The sequence below is a fragment of the Orussus abietinus genome, unplaced genomic scaffold, assembly GCF_000612105.2.
Source record: "Orussus abietinus isolate OABI.00-Male unplaced genomic scaffold, Oabi_2.0 scaffold15, whole genome shotgun sequence".
NCBI lineage: Eukaryota > Metazoa > Arthropoda > Insecta > Hymenoptera > Orussidae > Orussus > Orussus abietinus.
The window spans coordinates 584,660-599,783 of record NW_019396010.1 but is presented as its reverse complement, the minus strand read 5'-3'; the positions used below and the strand labels follow the sequence as shown (position 1 = coordinate 599,783).

The 15,124-nt window shown below is 44.3% G+C and overlaps 2 protein-coding genes and 1 long non-coding RNA gene across 7 annotated transcripts; 1 reads left to right on the top strand and 2 right to left on the bottom strand.

Moving 5' to 3' along the window:
• Window positions 1-552: 552 nt before the first annotated feature.
• On the bottom strand, window positions 553-7,543 carry LOC105696455. Its single transcript, XR_001103722.2, has 5 exons — window positions 7,411-7,543; window positions 4,053-4,158; window positions 2,536-2,694; window positions 2,223-2,410; window positions 553-1,779 (listed from the first exon to the last, which is right to left on the bottom strand). It is a non-coding gene; the product is annotated as an uncharacterized LOC105696455 (long non-coding RNA).
• LOC105696451 (bumetanide-sensitive sodium-(potassium)-chloride cotransporter) lies at window positions 4,968-12,538 on the top strand. Of its 2 annotated transcripts, XM_012418911.1 has the most exons (19): window positions 4,968-5,343; window positions 6,449-6,589; window positions 6,660-6,720; window positions 7,435-7,690; window positions 7,896-8,149; window positions 8,248-8,362; window positions 8,440-8,771; window positions 8,851-9,082; window positions 9,160-9,281; window positions 9,370-9,569; window positions 9,647-9,794; window positions 9,895-10,136; window positions 10,218-10,426; window positions 10,513-10,630; window positions 10,708-10,805; window positions 11,023-11,137; window positions 11,237-11,385; window positions 11,448-11,559; window positions 11,633-12,538. In XM_012418911.1, the coding sequence occupies exons 1-19, from the start codon at window positions 5,282-5,284 to the stop codon at window positions 11,766-11,768; spliced, it is 3,102 nt and encodes a 1,033-aa protein (XP_012274334.1). In that variant the 5' UTR covers window positions 4,968-5,281; the 3' UTR covers window positions 11,769-12,538. The 2 variants fall into 2 exon arrangements, with proteins under 2 accessions (XP_012274334.1, XP_012274338.1); XM_012418915.1 differs by lacking the exons at window positions 11,448-11,559; window positions 11,633-12,538 and having other exon boundaries at window positions 11,007-11,137; window positions 11,237-11,369.
• Window positions 12,459-14,705, bottom strand: LOC105696453 (ATP-dependent (S)-NAD(P)H-hydrate dehydratase). 4 transcript variants are annotated; one of them, XM_012418916.2, is made up of 4 exons: window positions 14,469-14,705; window positions 14,262-14,353; window positions 12,922-13,893; window positions 12,654-12,756 (listed from the first exon to the last, which is right to left on the bottom strand). In XM_012418916.2, the coding sequence occupies exons 2-4, from the start codon at window positions 14,321-14,323 to the stop codon at window positions 12,684-12,686; spliced, it is 1,107 nt and encodes a 368-aa protein (XP_012274339.1). In that variant the 5' UTR covers window positions 14,324-14,353; window positions 14,469-14,705; the 3' UTR covers window positions 12,654-12,683. The 4 variants fall into 4 exon arrangements, with proteins under 4 accessions (XP_023290195.1, XP_012274339.1, XP_012274340.1 ...); XM_023434427.1 differs by having other exon boundaries at window positions 12,459-12,756; window positions 14,262-14,702; XM_012418917.2 differs by lacking the exon at window positions 14,469-14,705 and having other exon boundaries at window positions 14,184-14,273.
• Between the last annotated feature and the right edge of the window lie 419 nt (window positions 14,706-15,124).

The window sequence follows — 15,124 nt, the reverse complement described above, 5'->3', positions numbered from 1 at the left end:
CGATTAATTACGCTTAATTCCCCGCCCGGCATGTGCAAATGAGGCTAATTACTAGCGCACATGTACACGGAAAGGATGTGCACGAACACCTCGCGTGAAGGTGCTAATTGCAGTGGGAAGTACGAGTGGGGGGAGGGAGGGAGAAACTCGATGCCACCTCCTCGGTTGTCCTATGATCCTATTCCACCTCTGGCGATTTCTAACAGGAATATAGGACAACCAAGGAGGTGGCACCGAGCTTCTCCCGGGCAAGAATTTTGAGGGTTGAAATTTCTGATTTGTAACGGGAACATAGGACAACCGAGGAGGTGACACGGAGCTCCTCCCGGGCATAAATTTTAGCGATTGAAATTTTCGATTTGTAACAGGAACATAGGACAACCGAGGAGGTGGCACGGAATTCTCCCGGGCAAAAATTTGAAGGATTGAAAATTCCGATTTGTAACAGGATCATAGGACAACCAAGGAGGTGGCACGGGTGATTTTCAAGGATCAGGAATAGGCGAATGGAGGGATCGCTAGACAGTCTCGTCCAATTAAACATACTCATTGTTATCATTGAATAACTTGCTTTATTACACTCATTATTTTACAGTTTATTATATAAGTAGCGCAAGTACATCAGTTTTTGGATTGCTTATCGGTTTATCCGTTAATCTCGATGCATGTCGCAACGTCGAAGGGCGTTTCTCGGCAGCCGGCGATGTCCGGAATTCTCGGCCGGTTTTGCGCGAGGGGCAGCGAAGAGGGCCGAGGATTCCCGAGGATGCCCGAGGATACTCGAGGATCCTTCCGTCGGCCGTCCGCGATCCAGGAGGCCCCGGACTCGCCGGATCGCACTGGATCGAACTGGATCTTGGCTGTTGGATCTCGAGAGGACCGGGTCGGTCGGCTTGCACAGCCGAAGGGAACTCGCGCGAGTCCCAAGCCTTCGAGAAACCATTCCACTCCGAGGGAATTAAGCCGGCAGCTGCTGCCAGCCGCATTTCGGAAGAAGCGATCACGAGCTGCGCGCGCACCTCTCACGCGTCCCCGCCAATTCTTAATAAATAATCCCCGATAACGCAATCTTACGGAGGACTTTAAATTATTCCAAGGCCTTTGAAAACGAGTACTGGATTTCCAGGAATAATTCCTAGAACTCCGGAAGGACTCCCAAGAAACGGCGCTTTTGCCGAGGTCCTTGGGATGAGGCCGCGACCAGATGCCATTTTTCCCCGTGACCGGCGAATCCCCGCTGGCCGCCTTTCGTCGAAACCGTTCGAGATGTAAATTCGTTATGCTTTATATAGATACCTCTCGAAAACGCATAAAATCGAGCTCTCCTAGCAGGCCAGCCACGCGCAGACCGCAGCCCAGAGTAAACACGAAGTTAAAAGCTCTACCCACGCCTCCTGCAATTCCGCTCCAATTAGGAGTCCTTGCGATCGCACCTCGACCAAAAAATCAGGCCGGGCTAATTAATTTCGCCCTTTTCCGGTTCGTCGCTGATTTCGCAATCTTCCAGGTCCGCCACGTCGTCAATGTCTTCCCCGAGGTCTTCGCGCGCTGACGGAGGATAATCGCTAATTGCCGGTATTTTCCTTGGGCTCGATTTTCCTGGGTGGAAAACGGCGCACCTACGAATCTTCGATCCTTCCATATGGGTGGGGAGCTCGATCGAGCCTGGACGATCAACTAATCCGCTTGATAAAATCCACAGAATGTCGTGTAGCCTCGGTCTTCGACTCCGCTGACGAACTCTTGCATCCGATGGTGCACGTACTCTCATCGCGAACCCTGAAAACACGAGTTAATGTTCAATCACATGGAAAGTCTCTCTCCGATGATACAACACACCCATTGCAACGCGAGATTGGTTAAACAAAGTGGGTGATATCGCGTATCAGGGATATATCGTGAAGCCGTTCCCGAAAACGACCTTAACACGTGCTCTCAAAATGAGGCTCGACAAAGAATCGATTCCTAATTCCTTCCCCAGGCCAAGGAACTTAAGAACGCTTCCGTTAGAAAATTAATACTATATAATATAATTTTATATATAATGGAAAATTATGAAAATCTGCGGTACATTAAAAAAACTCCGGCGATCAGGTTAACGATAATGGAGAACCTGGCGATGATGTATTCCAGCCACCTGTTATTTCACAATATACTTCTGTCGCGTTCTAACGTCTCCATGCAGTCTCGTATCGGTGCTGATAAGCCGGTAAATAATTTACCAAATCTGCAGACCTCTTGTCCTCCGTCGTGCGATGAGACACTTTGGTCCAAGACATTTTTTGATTCTTTCGCTCGGTACTCGATATCACTGGTATTGTCAGGCTGGGATGATAAGATGTACCCTGGGTAGCCTGGTGAGGAGGATTCGGTGGTCTCCTTCCAGACCGAGGTCTCCGCTCGCTGGAACCTAAATAAAGACTATAAATGGAATGCCTAAGTGCAACAGCAAATTGCCCCGGCACTTTTGCGTCAACACCGCGGATTCATCCTCGCCATCGTGGAAAAGAGCGCAGAAGGAATAAACCTAGTTACCACTTGGGTGAAATTGCCGGCTCGGTTTGATCCGGTTAAGACTCGGCTTTCAATTGAATTCACCGATTTCCAGGGTTAGCTCGGTGAGGCATAATCCATATCAGCGTATGACAAATCCTAAGTTCGATGACGGCTTCCGGAAACTGAGCGCGCGAGGATCTGGATAGGAAAAATGGACATTAATCGAGCGCTTATGAATGGATGGTGGAAGTAAAGACAAACAGTGGTAAACAATCGAGGATCGCGTACCGAGAGATGTTAACGAGGGTTCCTCTAACTCGCGTTAATCATACGCGATTTGTCTTGAAGAAAGAGCGCGAGGAAAGGAACCGAGCTTTTGATACCCTCTCGGCGAATCGCGTCCGTAATAAGCGGAGCCGATATACGATACTCCGAAAGGTTCGCACCGGGTTAACTAACTCGTTAGTTAAATAACTTGATGGTAGCTGATATAAACGTCGGATTTAGTGAGCTGACAGTTTACTGTCAAGCCCGCGATCGGCGAGTAGCCGATTTTCCGGGAGTTTCCTTCGACCGAGCGTTTCGCGTCCGGACGTCAAATCTCAAAATTATTAATTATCGGTTGGATTAATTAAGAGTCCCAAACTGTATCTCCCAAGAGGGAGTCCTTATCGCGTCAATTGTGATTAGAGTTAATTTCTTTTTTAATACTTCCGTCTCCCTTCGCTATGAAAAACGTGTATTGTCAAACTGGGAATTATCATCGACGAAGCGTCTCGTGATCTGATGTCGAGAGTCTCCAATTAACGATTGAATTAATTAAGAGTTTCAAATATCGCCCTATCGCCAGACAGAGGATTCTTATCGCCTTTTCGAGTGCATGGACCAGATTCGTTTAGACGTTCGCGCACTTCGGTGCAAGTATCTCTGAAATACTTTTGTCACCCACGGCCAGGATAGGAAAAAGTGTATCGAAGCCCGTCAAGCTTAATTGAACGAAGCCAGAACTCATCGAAGAGGGACGAGAGACAGGGGAAAAGCGGCCGGGCACTTTGGTAATTATGGGGAAATTTATTAATTAGGGAAATGCATCTCCGTAATTGCCTGTGGGTGTGTACGCCGTGGATGGCAAACCTAGGCGGATATCTTTTTCGTTTAGAGGAAGCGCGATTATCGAGAGGAAGAAATCTTCTGCGGTTGTAAAAACAAAATAGAAAAATTGCGATATCAATACCCGCTGATTAATCGGAGTAGCCCTGTATCTAGATCATTTCCAAGGTGCGGGGCATTATGTAACTCTACGTCGTGACGTTTTCCCAGGACATGAGTCAATCGACACGTGGGAGTCCCGAATGTTGACGACAATGTTCTTTTTTTTTTCCTCTGAACAGTGTTCAGGGGAAAAAATCGAGCTATGAACTCATTAAATATACATCGATCAACAAATTTTCCAGCGAGTTACTCGATGACGTTTATCGTCCCTTTAATATTAACACTGCGCACGTGGGACGGCGTAATTCAACGTTTCGTCGGGCAGTACGAAATTAATTACATACCCCGTTCCGTTTAGTGCACCTCGTGTTACCAAGGTTTACCGGTGCCATTAACTCGGATAATTTCTGCAATGTGACATCACCCTGGTAGCTTCGTCCTCCGAGTTACCTGAAAATCAATAAGCCACTTAGTTATTCGTCCCACTTTCATTAAATCGATTTTCATAATTTCATCATTTATCCCTGGCCCAACAATGTACTCCCAGAACGCTGGGAATTAATTCGTCCACTTCTCGCAGATTAGATTTATATCCGACGACTTGCGATTCGTGATCGCGAGAGTCGGACCCGATAAAATCGAATTTTCGCGATAGATTCATTTTGGGACATGGGTGGTCGTCCTCCAAGTTCTTCTCACCTCGAGTATTTCCGGAAAAAAGCGGATTTTACTTGGCATTATTGAACAGCCGCTAATTAGCGCCGCGTTTTGCAACAATGACGCGAAATGCCACGCGGACGTACTATCTACATGAAACTATACGAAAGGTAGAACCGCGCATGGCTGCCGGTACATAGAGACCATATTGGGTCGCCCGGTCAAAGGAATCCAGCCCTTACGGAAGAAACTTAAACGCTGCTCCGGTAATGAATTTTTTCCCGTACAATTTCCCTTTACTTCTCCCGGGTCCGAGGCTCTGAATTTACGCACTGAGTAAAAAGCAGGCGATTGTCATTAATAAACTCGACTCCCGTATATTTTTTCTTTTTTTTCAGGGTTTTCCGTTCTCCATTTGATTTGATTTTTTTTCTCAAGTTCCGGACTCCTCTCGGCCTTCCATTTCCATCCACCTCGTGGAGAAAGAGAGCCGAGAGCTTGCGGTGCCGATTGGGCAGAAAGTGGGGCCGGGAAAGACGAGTGGACGACGCATGCTTCTTTAGCGGCACACCTGGCCGCGGCTCGAGGGTTCCTCGAGCACACTCGCGAGTTCGGGTTGGCTCGCTAACTCCGTTTAGATCGCCTCCGATCGCTCGTCCGGATCGTCGCTCCGAGAGCGCGATCGTCCGTCTACTCGCGACTCTTACCCGTTACAATACCGGAAATCTCCTGTGAATCCGAGCCAGTGAACCCCTTTTATTTCGGAATTTCCCCTCCCCCTCGGAGGAGCCTTTCGCCCGCAAAACTCGACGTTTCGAAATCCCCCCTCCGGGCTGGGAAATTTCGGAATTCCCTCGGTGCGACTTCCGGGGCGAGAAAAAAAGAATAAAAAATCGGACTTCCGGTGCTCGGCCTAATGCGGCCGCGGGACTTCGCCAAGATGCTGGACCTTTACGTGAGGAGTGCCCTGAAGAAAAAGTAATTGACGGCACCGAGATCGTTCTGGGATCGTTATCAAGGTGGTGGGCTTCCATTGAGTGCCTTTTTCTGTGCGCGAGTCTCTTTGGCTCGATTTTCCGAATTTCGTCGAAAACCACGGTGGAGGCGCCGGTTTTCATTTCGTCTACGTCGATAGGAAATTAGCGCGAGTTCTCTAGGTAATTCCTTTCCGGGTTACCCGGGCACATCCGGTGAAAGGTAACCCTCGGAAAGCTAACGAGAGGAGTTTATGAAAAGTCTGGAAAATGATGTCGAAAAAAAAAAGGGATAATTATGGAATAACGAATACGTGGTGGAAATTTTTCCATCGCGTTTAAGGAAAATCTAAGTGCGAAGTGGCTGTTGCTATTGGGACTAACGGATGCTAAATAAATGTTTACTTTGATAATGAACGGTAATGACCGGTGCGAAGCGGTTTCACGAAAGTTCAAGACTCGCGATAAGAGACTCGATTCCCTGAGAAATTAGGAGCGAGGTAACGGAGCGATAAAAAAAATAAAATAAAAAACAAAAATTACTGAGAATGGAAAAATCGATAGTCGGTGGGAAGATAAATTTTCACGGAAAAGAGATACGCTAATGCTGGAAATTGAGCGGCACTTAGTTTCTTCGCGGAAAGATTTAAGATCCACAGGGTGGTCTTATAAATAGCGCAGGAATTTCAAGTCACAGGCATTTAAGGATTTATTTTCCTTGGCGCGGAAATATCGGAGCCCAATGGCAACCGGAAACGTAAAATTCAAGTACAGAGGACGACGGCCCGATTTAATCGCGAGTTGCTTTTTCTTGAAAAAAAAAACTTGTTTTTGAATTTTAATGACTTCCTCGTGCATCGTAAACAACAACACGAGTTAATTTTACACTATCATTCCGGAGCATCCACGCGTTATGAACGCGACTTATGAGGAATGTTTAAAAAATTTATTGACATCGGGGAAGGATCTTATTTTCCCATTTTTGAGTCATCGAGACTAACACCGACTAACAAAAGCTTCTGCGTTAATTAATACTCTAGCCATTATATGGAAAAGTGCGTACGCCTTTGAAGAGAATTTTAAATTAACAATTTTCATTGTTTTTTAAGACCCGCAGAGATGGAGGGTAAATTTCAGAGCAAAAACGAAGGGGAGACGAATGGATCGGTCCAGCAGAATAACAAGAGATCCACCATGACGTTAAATGTCAATGGACTTTGGGACGTGGTCCCAAGACTGGATCACTACAGGTTTAATGATACTCCAAATATTTCTTAAACAATTATCAAGAATTTAAATTTAATTCGATATTTTCCCCAGACTGAGCAAACGTGCAAAGAGACCGTCTCTGAGTGAACTCCACGATGGAAACCCAACAAAGGTGAGTGGCAATTTTTTAACAGACTTTATTGCACTTTATCGTGTCCCCAAATTTAAATGTAAATTAAAGATACGTTTAAGAAAATAGTTAGAAAAACTTCAACAACGATCCGAGGCTAATCCCGGAACTAATTCGACTCAAAGACGTAAGACGAGTACGCGATGATAAACATCGGAAAATCATTACGTGCTCCCTGACAACCCTCATTAAAGTGCCAGTCCTCTGGTAGTTAATCAGCGGACATTTTTCTTCCTAGATGCTCCAGAACTTCCGTGGACTCGTATGATTGATCGCGCGCGTTTAAAAAAAAAATCAATTAAACCCCCGTTACGAGTCTGTTTACAGACGCACGATTGGGTAATTACATCGGCCTAGAATTGCACTGAATTAAACCGCAGCAGCCTTTTCGAGCAATTTCGCGATTACTAGTCTTACCTAAAAGTACTCATTAATTAATTCCTCGAGTGATAATAAATTGTCCGAAAAAAACTCTAGGTACAATATATTAATTTCAGTTTGTTCTCCGAAAGGTACCGAGAGATTTACCCAAGATCCTCGAGAAGGGCGAGTTTAGTAGAAGTTTGGTAACTTCATTAAGTTTGCCGAGCCGTAAAGAGAGCAGATTGGCCAAGAGAAGACCTCGTCTCTTCGCACTTTTTTAACCCAGTGTAGTATATTAAACATACTTACACGAGGAGGTTCTTCATTTTTTAGGACACCAATGTCGAAGCAGGATTAATTGGAGCTGGCCAATCGAGTCACGGTGGCATCAAGCTGGGATGGATCCAAGGTGTCCTGATCCCGTGTCTTTTGAACATATGGGGTGTCATGCTCTTCCTAAGGCTCTCCTGGGTCGTCGCTCAAGCCGGGATCTTGCAGAGCGCCATCATCCTCGGGGTATCGGCGATAGTGTGCGTTATCACGACCCTCAGCCTCAGTGCAATCAGCACTAATGGAGAAGTCAAAGGGGGTGAGCGGAACTCATTTCCAGTAATGGCCTCGATATTCTCCGAAATAACGATGGAATAACCGAGGCTATCGATACTCCATCGATACCTGGAATTAACGAAACATTGCAATTTTTCTGCACTTCCTTATCATCGGTTATTTTTTTTTTTTTCTACTCCGTACGTTAATTTGCCAGATCAATGAGATACGGAATTATTATCGAACAGGTGGGATATACTTTATAATATCTCGGTCCTTGGGTCCGGAGTTTGGCGCATCCGTGGGCATCGTTTTCGCATTCGCGAACGCGGTGGCGGCTTCTATGAACACCATCGGCTTCTGCGATTCCCTGAACGACCTGCTCAGGGAAAACGGCCTGAAGATCATCGACAACGGGGTCAATGATGTCAGGATCGTCGGGGTCGTCGCGATTCTGGTGATGATCCTGATTTGCGCGATCGGGATGGAGTGGGAGTCCAAGGTGAGCTCCTTAACCGCGTTACCCTCTTCGGGATCTCCTTCCATTTGTGAATGAAATGCCTTCGGTTAAAATAACTTCTAAATTTCTTCTCTACGCAGGCCCAAAACTTCCTCATCGCCGTTATAGTCGGGGCCATATTCGACTTCCTGATTGGTACCATGATCGGTCCCAAGAACGTCGACCACGTTGCTCAGGGGTTCGTGGGCTTCTCCAGTGAGTAGAATACTCCCCTCGCCTTCGATCTGCGTTGCTATAAATGAGTTGAAAAAACGAGAGAGATTAAATTTCAGCCGAGGTCTTCATGAAGAACTGGGGCCCGGACTACCGGTACTCCGAGAACAACAACCAGACCTTCTTCTCGGTCTTTGCGATTTTCTTCCCATCGGTGACGGGGATTCAGGCTGGTGCGAACATTTCCGGGGATTTAAAGGACCCTGCCAGCAGCATTCCAATCGGGACTCTTCTTGCATTATTGATCTCGACGATAAGCTATGTCACCTTCGCCTTGTTCGCGGGGGGTGCTGCCCTGAGGGATGCAAGTGGCATTGTCACCGCAAACGGCACAATTGTCGACTGCATACCGACCGTAAATTGCACCTACGGATTGCACAATAGTTACACGGTGCGACCCTTGATAGTTTACACGAAGAGTTACGCACTCGTTTCGACATAACAATCCCCGTAATTTATTTCCCATCCAGGTGATGCAGCTCATGTCCTTCTGGGGGCCGTTCATTTACGCGGGCTGTTTCGCAGCGACTCTCTCGACAGCTTTGACGAATTTATTATCCGTTCCTCGTCTCATCCAGGCCCTTGGGCAGGACCGAATTTATCCAGGACTCATATACTTCGCGAAGGGTTATGGCAAATCCGGGGAACCCTATCGCGGGTACGTCCTAACGTTCGGCGTCGCAGCTCTGTTCCTTCTAATCGGTGAGTACTCGAGGATATCTGAAATAGAGAAAAATATAATAACATTCGATAAGTTTATCTTACTTTCTAATCCCCAGCGAATCTCAACGCGGTCGCACCGTTGATTTCCAATTTTTATCTCGCCTCTTACGCTCTTATCAACTTCTGCACATTCCACGCGGCGTTAATCCGGCCTCTCGGCTGGCGACCGACTTTTAAGGTAAATCCTCGATATCGATAAGCGATGAAAAAATTGCGAGGGATTAGTAGAACGATTAGTAGAAGACTAATGAAGGTATTTTTCGCAGTACTATAATACCTGGCTTTCCCTCGTGGGCTTCATACTCTGCGTGGGAATAATGTTCCTGATCGATTGGGTGACATCTCTGATTACTTTCGTCATCATCTTCGCTCTCTACCTTATCGTGGTTTATCGCAAGCCTAACGTCAATTGGGGAAGCAGCACCCAAGCCCAGACTTATAAGACGGCCCTCTCGATCGTTTACAGGTGCCGCCAAGAACCCCTCCCATTTTTTTTTTTTTTAATATCATCCTCATAAGAAAACAAAATGTTGGATATTTCAGATTGAATTCCATCGACGAGCACGTGAAGAATTATGCTCCGCAGATCCTGGCCCTATCGGGAGCCCCAGGTGCGAGGCCGGCCTTGCTTCACCTGGCGAATCTGATAACAAAAAATCATTCTCTATTAATTTCCGGGGAAGTTTATCCGGTAAGTCCTTAAAATTAAATTCTTAAGGTCGTACCTAGGTACGCAAGGTGAAGAAAAACTAGCCCTGTACATTGTTCCAATTAACATTCCCTCTTTTCAGGCTCACTTGTCTCACAGAGTACGATCGGCCCGACTGCGAAGGGGATACTCCTGGCTTCAAAGGCACCGCGTGAAGTCCTTTTATCACATCGTGGAGGACGTCAGCTTGGAAAGAGGAACTTTCGCCTTGATGCAGGCTTCCGGGGTTGGGAAATTGGCACCGAACGTCGTCCTCATGGGGTACAAGACTCACTGGTCCACCTGCAGCCACAAAGACTTGCAGGAGTACTTCAACGTTCTCCAGTAAGCAACCGCCCCGTCATTTCTATTTTTTTTTCCCCCGAGAGAGAGAATACAAAGTGCTTACAATCTAACAATTTGCAGCAACGCCTTCGACCATAAATTGGCAATGGCGATTTTGCGAGTTCCCGAAGGGCTGGACTGCTCTAATGCGGTCAATGGGCTTTCGGACGAAGAACACTCCACCCTTGCCCAGAGCAGCTACGATTTGGCAGGAAACACTTTGATGCACGCCGACAGTGACTTGTCGATGTCAGGTGGAATCCCGCGAGTACAAAGTGTCCCGGCCATCGGTAAATCCCCATACCCGCTCTGAAAAAATATTCCACCATGTACAAAGTTCGGCTTTACGATGCAAAACCTCATTTATTAATTTAAGGAACGCAATACGCACCAGCTGTCGATGTACCGACCATGTTCAGAGACTCTCCGAATCATGGCAGTGCGAAGGACCACGTAAAGAATAAGAAGAAACAGATCGCGGATAGGTTGTTACTGTAAGGGATAAAATGATTACCCTGCACATCTCGGGTGTTAATGCAAAAATGAGTTGAGGTGGAGTTTATGATTTTAGAAATAATGGAGTGAACGGCACCCCAGAGTACACGACCATCTTTCAAAAGAAACACAAGCACGGTACAATCGACGTCTGGTGGCTTTACGACGACGGAGGTAATTCGTGAAATGTGCAATAAACGGTGGAATGGACGAGGTGGGACAATTTGTATATTCCTTTCTTGAGCCTCTTAAATATCATCCGAAGGTCTTTCCGACTCGCAAGGAGGGGTGTAATTAATTCTGCACCACCTCGCGCATTTCTACCGGCTCTTCTAAATACGTACCGACATGAGGTTCATTTTGTAAAAGTGGCAGAAATTAATGTTTTAAGGTCTGACGATTCTCCTGCCGTACATAATCAGTACTCGAGCCAACTGGGAGCACTGCAAGATGCGGATCTTCGCCCTGGCTAATCACAAGCAAGGGATAGGTGCTCAGGAACAAGAGTGAGTAAACGAGGTTTACCAAAAACTCCCTGAAATTAAATATAATTGTCAGATATTAATTACCGTAAACACTTTGGTCTAAAATCGTGTAATTTACAGAATGGCCGAGATAATGGCTAAATTCCGAATAAGGTACACCAGCTTGAAAATGGTCGACGATATCAGCGTAGAGCCTCGAGAGGACACTCGGGCCTTCTTCGACGACCTGGTGTCGAAGTTCAAGAAAACCGACGGTTCCGAATATTCGGGTAAGCTTACCCTCTTGATAAAATTGCATTAAAGTTATTAACGTTAATTGGGCAATGTTCAGGATGTCTCGTGGCAGATACGGAGCTTCAGACTCTGCGCGATAAGACGTATCGGCAGCTCAGGCTGCGGGAATTACTCCTGGAAAATTCCAGCGAGTCCACCCTGGTCGTAATGTACGTATAATTAGGTGATCAACAAATGATTTGACGTCTTCGGATTAATTCTGGGGATAAATAATGGTTTCAGGTCTCTGCCAATGCCGAGAAAAGGTGCCGTCTCCGCTCCCCTTTACATGGCTTGGCTGGAGGCTTTGACCAGAGATATGCCCCCGACGCTCCTGATAAGAGGAAATCATTCCTCGGTGTTAACGTTCTACTCGTAATCTATTGCGCTGTTACATTAGTGTTTGTACTTAAAAATGCTTAGCCGTCGGTTTCATGATATTGGAATCGAAGAGTGCGTACCATCGTATGAAGTACGCAAAGAGGAAGAGAACCAGTATTCGATATTAGTCCCAAGTACCATGCGATAAGAATATCGAGTAATTCGCAACTCGTTATAGTGATTTCATTACCGAAACGTTGACAACTATTATACGTAGGAGTTTTATTTAAATCTAGATGTACCGTAGACTTTTCTTTAGTGAATCCTGCAGCCTATCCGTAAGCTCGATACGAAGGACCAATGTACAAAAATTATGATAGAGTTAATTGACGACAGTTTCCATGCTCGAAATGAAGCATTCATTTTCTTACATTTTCGAGTTCAATTCCTACTTTTTTTTTCTACACCGTACTTTAATTCATTTTTCTTCTCGCGAGTACCTTAACTTAGGCTCATTATTTATTTCGTTCATGTCGATGTCATGATTCCTTCGTACTTGATCGACGGTCGCGCAAGGCCTCTGTACGTAAATACTCGTTCGCTAAATAACTCTCTAGGATTCTTTGCTTAAATTTCCCTTACATGTTAATGTGTCAGTGACGAAGTATAAATTTAAGCAAGGAAGTTGAATAAACCTTGACATGGTGCGTAGCCCCTACTACTCAACCTTGACGTAACGATCGAGCAATCGCTGAGAGATCTTATTTATTATAAATGTACAATGATGTAAGAATATGTATACAAAATTGCTACTTTGCTACTTTGAAACTGACTTCCTTGATTTTGTTAATCGGTCCTATTTAATTACCATCCCATCGATATCCTTGTATAAACAGTAATCGTTCGACAACACCAGCCATTAAAGCCTCGATAATGATTTAGAAATTTTGCCACGTAAGATCAGGGAATTATTTTACGAATCGGTGCTTCGAGTTCGACTTCTTGCACTGAAGGAAGATGCTCTAGAAGGTGGCTGCGAGGCTGATCTAGTTTCAGTTTTAAGAAAATTGAATATTAAATCTCCTGTACAGAAATGCGTTAGCTTAAATGATATAAAATGTAACATTTTAAAATTAACGCTCCCTTCATCACAAGATGAATATAATATAAAATATAAATCACTTCGATATATATCAGTCAACGTATCTCACTTGGTACACTGAGTCTCGAAGAGTCTAGCGAACACTGGTTGGATCTGTTCGATCATGTCAGTAGTAAGCATTCCTCTTTGTTTTATTTTGAAAGCAGCTGCATTACATTCTCGGGTCAACCTGGACGCGGCATAGGAAGCTGTCATTGGAGGCGAAAGAGCACATTCACTAGGTCCGGCACTAAGGGCCCACCACCAGAACACAGCGAGCGTGCCTCCTAAAAGATCCCCCTGACCACCGCAACGTCGACCTGACCCTGAGAATGCACAGGATAGTGTTTCCGTGCCTTTATGGCCATCGACGATGACATCCTTTGCCCCTTTGTGGAGAATAACTATATTTTTGCCAAGAATATCGGCCAAATGTTTAACATCTGACACCTTGACAACAGGAGCGGGCTGAATGGATTTTTCCAAGATTGCTTTGGCTAGACGACTGAATTCGATGGCATTGGGTGTAAGAATTAAACCTGGGTATTCTTTGACGAGTTCTGGCTTTTGACAGACAAGAAACAATCCGTCCGCATCGATGACTAATGGCTTTTTCATCTCTCGACAAATACAAATGATTTCAGAAATAGTTTTGAAGATCTTTTCTTCCCGACCTAGTCCAGGACCAATGACGATGACGTGAAGTCGATCTAGCCAAGGTTTTATTAGCTTCACTGCGTCATGGTGATCCAAGATCGGATGAACGATAGGCTCTGGGCTAAATGACTTAATCGGCCCACCAGCATCCTTTGTACAAAATATATGTGCTAAGTCTGCTCCGGTTCTTAAGGCACTCATCGCCACAAAGTATGGTGCACCGGTGTATTCGGTGCTACCACCAAAAATCCCTATTCTTCCATCTTGACCCTTGTATTTTGTGGTACTTAAATTTGGAACAATTTTGCGGATGCCTTTTAACATACGATCGTCAACCGACATGGAAGACATGTCTACGGTATTTTGAGAGAACTTGCGTTTAATCCTGTGAATAAATAATTAAGTGAAAAGAGAATTTTAATCAAACCAGAGTTAAGGAAAAATAGAGAAGTTGATGACAAGGGGTAGAAGACACATGAGGTTACCTATGACTTCTCAGCTTATTAGTCTATGCTAGCAGACCGTAACATAATCTTTTGCACTTGTCAGCATGACTTACAATACTTGAATCGACATTTTTAACTTTCTATTACCGATTGAATTTAACCAAAATTTTATATCACGTCGTGAATATTTTATATTAAAAATTTAGATAACTAAAAGGATGGAACTCACGTTCAAATGACAGATGTTAAAACAAGTGCGAGAGTTACTGACTATTGAATGCAATATGCAATTTACGAACAGTAGTACCTGGAATTAAATCTCTGTAAATTCAATCGTACGCAATAACCGCAACAACTCCGCAGCAGCATCGATAAGTTAGGTTAGGTGAAACCAATTTCCTGCAAGCCGATTAACCAAACTGTTCAATTACTTTTGACCATTATTTAGTCTTGATAATTATGACATATAAGACTTAAAAGATCGATACTTTAAAAAGCTAATTAGACCACTTACACCGACGAATAACAAAAATAGACAGCCAGAATATTTATAGGTTACACTAAACCCAACCAATAGATACTTCATACAAACGAGTTGTTAAATTCAATTGCCATAAAATTATCTTATAATAATAAAAATAATAATGTATATGATTTAGAGATTAAAAAGTCATAGAATGGAAACAAACTCTTTGTATCAACAAAATTTTAACAGTGACTTCATATCAATTAAATGAATCAAAATAAAAAGTATCTATTCACTACTTGTGACAGGGCATCGACAGGTACATAGATGAAGACGCAATAGTTTTTGACTTCTATGACTTGTATATTCTTCTATTATGTCGTATTGTCTCGGTGAAGCAATGTTACATTATGCATAGATATATGAATGCAATTTTAATATGCATGACTCCTAAAAATCTTAACAAAATCCAGCAATCATAAAATGTTATGGGTATATTGAATTTTGATTCGTACTTTAAAATTTGCTGGTGTTATAATATATATTCTTTGTATATAGTAAATTGTGCACAGGAAATGCAATTTTAATGCTTAAATGCGCACTGTGCAATAAAGCCTAAACCTGTACTATGTCACTCATTACCTGTGACTACTCTAAAGGTTTTCATATCATATACCTATTCTTTTGAATTTATAAACTATGTC